Source organism: Nuphar pumila, chromosome 11 (genome assembly GCF_984573655.1).
Source record: "Nuphar pumila chromosome 11, dmNupPumi1.hap1.1, whole genome shotgun sequence".
NCBI classification, from domain to species: Eukaryota; Viridiplantae; Streptophyta; class Magnoliopsida; order Nymphaeales; family Nymphaeaceae; genus Nuphar; species Nuphar pumila.
Genome location: NC_143259.1, coordinates 112,360,479 through 112,368,273, shown reverse-complemented (window position 1 = coordinate 112,368,273; position 7,795 = coordinate 112,360,479). Strand labels below are relative to the sequence as shown.

Below are 7,795 nucleotides of genomic sequence, written 5' to 3'. Positions count from 1 at the left end.
AAATTTAATAATAACTAATTTTATTTCTTTCTCCTTTGATTTGTATTTTGCTTCTCATTTGACCCCATATCACTTTCTCTTTTATTCCTATTTCACTTTTAAAATTGATTTGTTGTTTTCAGCTTTTTGTAAATTTTAAAATATCTAGCTTAGGGCTTCCACTTCTCATTTTGTTTCCTGCTTCTGCTTTCTTGTTTTGTAACTTTGATTCAAACTACACATTATGATATAAGAGGTGTTACGTTGGCCATAGCCCTGTTTTGATGTCCACTAATCATAAAAGATTTGAATTGGTCTACTTACAAAATCACGGAGAATATGATTCTGCAATTGGATGTATTATACTTTATGCTCTAGTTGAAAGATCCATGCCCCAAATCAGTCTTGCTTGAAATGGTTGAGTTGGTTGTTGACATATACTTTATGTAGCAATGTAGGTTGCTTGGAGGCAGACCCATAAATCAATCAAACTTGTTGACTCAAATGACTTTGCTAGACTTAATTATTTCATCAAGCATCTTTTAATATCTAGACAAGATAGAAAACTCTCTCTCTTTCTCTCTCTCTCTCTAATTAGCAAGCTGGGGGGTTAGGCAGACCCAGATCACATTACAATGGTATTACAATTACCAAGTTCATGATTCAAAAGGAGACTAGTCTGGTGGTTTATCCTTCCAGCATACATCAGAGCCAAGGGTCCCCAACTTTGCTAACATTCTACGAATGTGTGATGTGTGTGTTGCTAATCAAGTGGGTTCTTAGTTCTAAATGTTATTGATTAGTGATATGTTAACTCCAAATATGGTCTAAGAGCAAAAATATCTGCTGTTACTTGTCCGGTTGTACAATGCCAAGCACTGTTTGTCAGTATCGTTGCAACTGCCTGAATTAGCCGATTGTATTACATTTGTATCGGCCAAAAATTGACTCAGAAATGGATATCGGGCTTGTTTTATTAATATTTTTCAAAAGGATTAACATTTTTTAATATTTTATTGACAAGTGTCATCTGCTATCTGCTGGTTAAAATTTTGCCGATTCAGTTGGACTCAGTTTCAGAGTCTGAATTGGCAGATTGTCTGAATCGTTTTGAGAATGAATTCAGCCCCAGTGCCGATTCTGACAACATTTTGAGAAGATTACCAAGAGGCAGATGGAGAAATAAGAAAATGACTAGGACGATTTTCAGAAGATTAGACAACTTCGGCAGCGCTCAAAGAAGCAACACATAACCTGTCTTTTAGTTTGGGCAAGCAAAAGTATATAATCTTCTATATTTCCACAAAAGAAAAAGTATACAACCTTGAATGACAAGAAAACCAACCAATGTTGGTATTCCACAAAGTAAATATTCTGTTCTATGCATATTTATAGTTTTATACACATCAGATTGTTGAACACTGAATGCAAACAGAAAAAGAAGTTTCATCCTTGCCCCTCCTTGAAGACTGTTTTCACCTACATGACTTTAGGCACAGAGAATCTAAGTGGGTGAATTCTTGTGGGCATCCACTGGATGTTATATTCCATTATGATTTGAAAGAAGAAACATCTGTCATCTGCCTCTTCACACAAATGCTGTAATGCATGATTAATCAGCCTTTCCAAACAGGGGCTGCAGATATATAAGAAGCTCCGAAAATCTTCTCTTCAGAGTTGGAGATAGGTAGTTCTCTCAGCCAACATCTTGTCTACAGATTGGGCAAGATCCATCTATTGTTAGCCACCTATCAATGCAGGTCATGTGAAAATGATGGCTACATTTAGGTAAACTTCTGGCTATGTCACCTTCATCAAGATCCTGTTGAGAGAGAGAGAGAGAGAGACGTGAATGATTCATGATTGTAATTTAGATGAGACTCAATGAGATATTTGCAAACATTGTATCCGATGTTTCAAGTATCTTTTCTCTTTACTACCATAAATCAATAATTACTGAGCTTTGAAACTTTATGCTCAAGTCAGGCAGAAAAACATAGCACTAATAAAGCCATTTAGAGCATGCAGCTTGATTGACACCAAAACAAGTTTAGCTCTAACTGTGAAATTTTGGTGATGGAGCTCATAAAGCTTTGGTGCTTTCATCCACATGCTAAACTTTAATTAAAGGTGTAAATTTTGCTTCAAGGATAAGCAGTCATACAAATAGACAAGCTTTGTCCTGATTGGGATGACTCAAGCCCTATAGGACCAGAAAAGCTAAGCTTGTCAGTGGAGTCAATCGAAAGCTAACTTTGCCATTGAGCTACATGCTTATGCTGGCTTCATGAGTAAATTCATTGGAGTGAAAATCGCAAGACATTTAGAGATCAGAACCTGTAGACAAATAGAACAAGAGGTTCCATCTCCTGAGGCCTCTATCTTCTCCTGGGAACTGATAACAAACTTTGGCAGCTTCTTGACTGAATCTGGCTGCATCCCCCTTGAGTTGCCTATGTCAAATATGCTTATGTCAACATCTAAGGTTGGTTGCGCCATACTACCCTGCACAATTTCAACCATTAGATGGTCAGGTTAGATTGGACATCCAGTGACAATTTGCTCAAATTAAACTCAAGATGATGCAATAATGGATATGCTCCAAAATGTAAGAAGCCAGAGTAGGCTTTGTCAATTGAAGCCTCATTATAATCTACTTGTGGACATACTAAATAAACTCAAGAGACTTGTTACATAAGCTAAAGAAGACATATGGGATCGAAAATTAATGAGTTTCTGCTAGATCCAAAGTTTGGTACCCAAATAGATTCAAAGTCATGGCTGACAATCTTGATACTTGGACCTGGATCAACCAAACTTTATAGGTGGAAAATAAGAATAGGGTTTATATTTTATTTGTAAATGCAAAATAAGAAAATAATTAAGATGTGTTAAATACATAGTAGGTAGAAAACAAGAATGATTGTTTGATCCTGTAACCTATAACAGAAAATTCACCAAGGATATGGAAAAAGTGAACATTATGAATCATGACTCACCAAAGTCAATTCGTGTAATGAGTCAACATATGACTTGGCTCAATAATGCATACTATGTTTTAAGGCCATAGGGTACTCATGAATCAAGCCAAGTCAAAAGAGTCATGGTAGAAACTCTAAAAGGCCTCAGTAAAACCAAGTCTTCCATGTCTCTTGACTTGCAGAGTGGCCGTTCAGAGATGACTTGGCCGAGTCATGGGACGACCGGGCAACTCTGCCAACTACTGCCACAATCACAAGCAGTATTGACCCCAAAGCATAAAATCAGAAAATGGCCAACAAAAGGATTTCAATGGCAGGAGACTTTTTATTTGGCTTGAGGGACTTGGACAGTCCTGACATGGTGTTTGACATAACTTGAACCTATACACAAGGTGGCCTAACAAATGAGGAAAAGCTCAATTGAAATACCTGCGGTTGATTTACTGCCAGCAACATTGCTTCACCAACCCATTCCTGGAAAATTTTTCCATTGACCAAGCTGACAAAGATGTCCATCTGATACATATGAGAGAGATAGAGAGACTATTAGTGTTGCAAGAAAAATGCAATCCCCTGCTCTAGTTAAAACCTGCGCCAATATTGTTGGTGTTCCTGCTCTAGTTAAAACCTGTGTCAATATTGTTGGTGTTTGCTTCCAAAAATTCACCTACTTTTTAAAAGGATTATGCTTCTAACAGACACAAATAGACACTCTGAGGTTCACATCTCCAGATGTGCTGTTGATAAATTCATGACCATTGACCAAGGATTTACCAAGAGCAGAATCATATAGTCATTGGCGCAGGTGTGCCTCCAATCATTTCTATAGTTTGGTGGTGAACCTAACTGACCAATTTCACAATTCCAACTTTTCTGTTTCTATACAAGCGGGAGTGTTGGACTTCATGATCTTGGTTCTGTTTAGCTTGGAAGTTTAGACATTTCAACTGTAATTTACTGTTGACAAACTCACCAGGGACCATTGTCCACCAACAGCTGTTGATTGAAGCATCTCAATTGATAGAACAGCACCACTAAATGCACCAATTCTAGCACCACGAGCGCATCCAATTTCTTTTGTTTGACCAATTAATGCTCCGGCAGCACACCCTACAAGGGCACCAACTGTGAACATGCACAATTCCATAGTCAACCCTCTGCAAGTAAATTACAGGAAGTCTATTTTTCTTAATGAACTGATACTTAACGATATCTTCAAGTTCAAAATACCTGTAATGCCCAAAAAGTAGCCATGCATTTCTAAAAGTACCATTTTGTTAAAGAATATTTTAGTCATTTTCATAAGGTTAAACATATATAATATTAGTTTAATGTTAGAGTATATATATATATATATAGATAGAGAGAGAGAGAGAGAGAGAGAAAGAGAGAAAGAGATGAAAGCATGCTAAATATGTAGGTTTTACGGCATCTTTTCATTTTATTTTTAATTTTGACCGTATAAATGTCATCTACATGCTCTATTTTACAAGGATTAGCTCTAGAAACATTCGATTCCGATGCATAGATAAGTTTTAATAAAGTTTGAAAAATCAATGGCTCAAAATTTTTGCAAATTTTTGAGGCTCCAAATATCACTTTTTTTTGTTAGTAAATCGATCATATATAGTTCTTCCAAAATTCTTGTTATAAGAAACAAACAAAATACAAGAAATCCTGGGATGTTAAATTATGTAAACATGCGATCATGGAACCGGGGTTGGCGCAGCTGTGCCTGACCTGGGCCAATGTCCGTTCATGTTTGCTGGGCCCAAATCCATCCGTTGACTAACCAGGTCCAGCATTGTCATGGAAATGGGACTGGGGTTAGGTTCGATGCAAGGTCCCTAATAAGACTAGCATGACATTGCCTCCTCTCCCTAGTAAGACTAGCATGACATTGACTCCTCAAATCATAGCAGGCTACCCGCCTGGGTTGCCGGACTGGCAGCGGGCCTGGGGAGAAGATGCTCACCCCTTCGTCCCATGTTCTACTCCCACAAGGTGTGCAGGTGCCTTTAACTGGTGGGCTCTATAAGGACTTAAGTGTCATGACCCCACCAGAGGCTTACTTCGCAGGAGGATGGGTCCATTAAGTGACCCGTTTCTTGATGAGTTTGTTTTTTTTTGTTGATATTTATACAGCCAAACCGCCCCCCAAGACCAGAGACCTAGTCGTTAGCTCTACCTGCCTTACTTACGGTTAGGGCTGATAGCTTAAACAAGTCGATCCACGAGCAGCTTGTATAGATAAAATATACACTTTCATGGATAATATATATTTTGTGTAATATATAAAACAAAGAATGCATAAAATATATATAAAAAGGATGAATGAAAAATATATACATAAAATATGGACTATTAAGTATAATTTATAAAAGTTATATATATTTTCAAGTATAATATATAAAAATATATATACTATGTATAAATAACATGGAATATTTTACACGAGCTAGTTCGGGTTTGGGTCGTCTCATTCAGGGACAAGCCGAGAGCTCAATCTACTAGTAAACGAACTGAGCCCGAACATGCCTTGTTCGGTTCGCTCGGCAGCCCTACTTATGGTCACTGTCCTGACAGCATAAAATAAAATAAAATAAAATAGCAGACGACCTGCTTGTTTTTATATGTTCATTTTATCCTTACACTAATAACGGGATTATGGATGAGAGAGAGAGAGAGAGAGAGAGTTGGAAAATAAAACAACTGAGAAAGTTTCTCAGGACACCCATGATCATCAATTGCAGCAGATCTCATGAACTGTGAAACTGTGGCATACGATCTCTTTCCAACCTTTGGAATGCATAATAGTGTAAATCTTTCACTGGTTCCTACATAATCTATAATCTATGATAGAAAGAAAGAAAAAGAAAAGAAGAGAGAAAACAATTACCCACAGCAAAGAGGCCAGTGAGTGCTGCAAACGCAGTCCTCTTCAGAATTCTGGAGACCAAAAGGCCCACTGTCAGCCCGGCCGAACTACTGAACAGCAAAATCATTTTCTCTAGTATGGTGAAGCTTGTATCAGTGCTTATAGTCACACCTTGCCTGAATTGACCTGGTTGAGGTTGTCTTTGGGGCTCTTATATATATATTTATTTATTTCTCAGTGTAACCAATCAGCAGAAATTGCAGAGATGAAGAAGGATGCTGTAAGAAGGTAGGTGTTGCACCCATTGAAAATAAGATGCGAGAGAATCGTTTACGGTGGTTTGGACATATTCGGCGAAGGCCTAATGATGCTCCAGTTAGAAGGTTGGAGAAATGGGAAAATATATTAGTTAAAAGAGGTCGGGGTAGGCCTAGGAAGACGTGGATGGAGATGATAGGAAAGGATATGAATGCTTTGAACCTCACCGAGGACATGGCGTTGGATAGAAATGATTGGAGGAAAAGGATTCATGTGGAAGACCCAAAATGAATTTCTTTTTTGGTTCATATCGCTGACCCCAATTGTTTTGGGATGAAGGCGTAGTTGTTGTTGTTGTAAGAAGGATGCTGTAAGTTAAATTATGGAGCAAAGAACAAAGCATGCCTAGGAAGGGTGGAGGAAAAGAAACTGACGGCAAAAAATAGAGGTTAACATGTAAGATAGCCAAGGAAGAATTAGAGAGAAAGAAGTTGAAGGCAAAGGAGAGGAGGCTAGAGATCGAGTGCTGTCCTTGGTTTATGGAGATAATGAGAGAGGAACGTTGCATTTATAGCTGTGAAGATTGAATCGCCAGAAATTGGTTTGCGTCAAAAATGTCATTTCCTTGGTAAAAGTTCAGACTTACCATTACGATTTACCTGTTCGAAAGAAAATTCACTTACCAATTAAAAAATGCTGTTCTTCCCTTCTGTTTGGTCTCTCCCATCATATCTCCTTTCTGTAACAGTAAGATTAGGGTGTGACGGGTTTGGTTCAGACCCAGGTAAAACCAAACTCAAACTTGATTTGAGATGATGATACCATGTTTGGACCCAGGTTTAATCAAACCTACCATAAGATAAACCATACACGGATCCTATAAGGATTAACTAGACTGGGCCATACTCGATAAAATAATATTTTTTTATCTTAATTGGAACTCAGTTCGAGCCTGAGTCTGGTATGAAATTTCACAAACCATACCCAGCTTCGTATATTAATCGGACCCCTTACAAGTCAGACCCAGATTCTAATCAAGCCTTCTTATTTATCACCGAACCCTGACCCTATAGGGTTTGGTCAGGTCGGGTCCAGGTCAAGCCCTACCCATTGGTAACCCTAAGTAAGATATTTTAGTCAATGTCAGTCAAACACCCTACACTTAGGCTGTGGCAATCTTTATCATAATGAAGCTCGGGTTTGGTTCAGACCCAGGTAAAACCAAACTCAAACTTGATTTGAGATGATGACACCATGTTCGGATCTGGGTCTAATCCAAACTACCAAAAAATAAATAAATCATACACGGATCCTATAAAGATTACATGAACTAGACCGTGACCATACTCGATAAAATAATATATTTTATCTTTTTTAAATTGAAAATTTGTGGATCTTAATTGAAACTCGGTTCGAGCCCAAGTCTGGTATGAAATTTTACAGACCTTACCCGGCTTCATATATTAATCCGACCCTTCAAGTTTGATCCGAATTCTAATCGAGCCTTCTTATTTATCACTAAACCCTAATCTTATAGGGTTTGTAAGGTCGGTCCTAGTCAAACCCTACCCATTGACACTCCTAAGTAAGATATGTAAGACAATGTCAGTCAATGACCCCACAATTAGGCTGTGGCAATCTTTACATTTCCACAATTAGGCTGTGACAATCTTTTACATAATGAAGCTCATCATTGCAG

At 38.0% G+C, this 7,795-nt stretch overlaps 1 protein-coding gene across 2 annotated transcripts; it reads right to left on the bottom strand.

Moving 5' to 3' along the window:
- Positions 1–1,173: 1,173 nt before the first annotated feature.
- On the bottom strand, positions 1,174–6,619 carry LOC149822875 (NEP1-interacting protein 1-like). 2 transcript variants are annotated; one of them, XM_089981295.1, is made up of 5 exons: positions 5,860–6,619; positions 3,934–4,085; positions 3,390–3,503; positions 2,317–2,484; positions 1,174–1,801 (listed from the first exon to the last, which is right to left on the bottom strand). In XM_089981295.1, exons 1-5 carry the CDS (start codon positions 5,963–5,965, stop codon positions 1,676–1,678), a joined length of 666 nt encoding a protein of 221 aa, XP_089837421.1. In that variant the 5' UTR covers positions 5,966–6,619; the 3' UTR covers positions 1,174–1,675. The 2 variants fall into 2 exon arrangements, with proteins under 2 accessions (XP_089837421.1, XP_089837422.1); XM_089981296.1 differs by having other exon boundaries at positions 3,390–3,476.
- Positions 6,620–7,795: the final 1,176 nt, after the last annotated feature.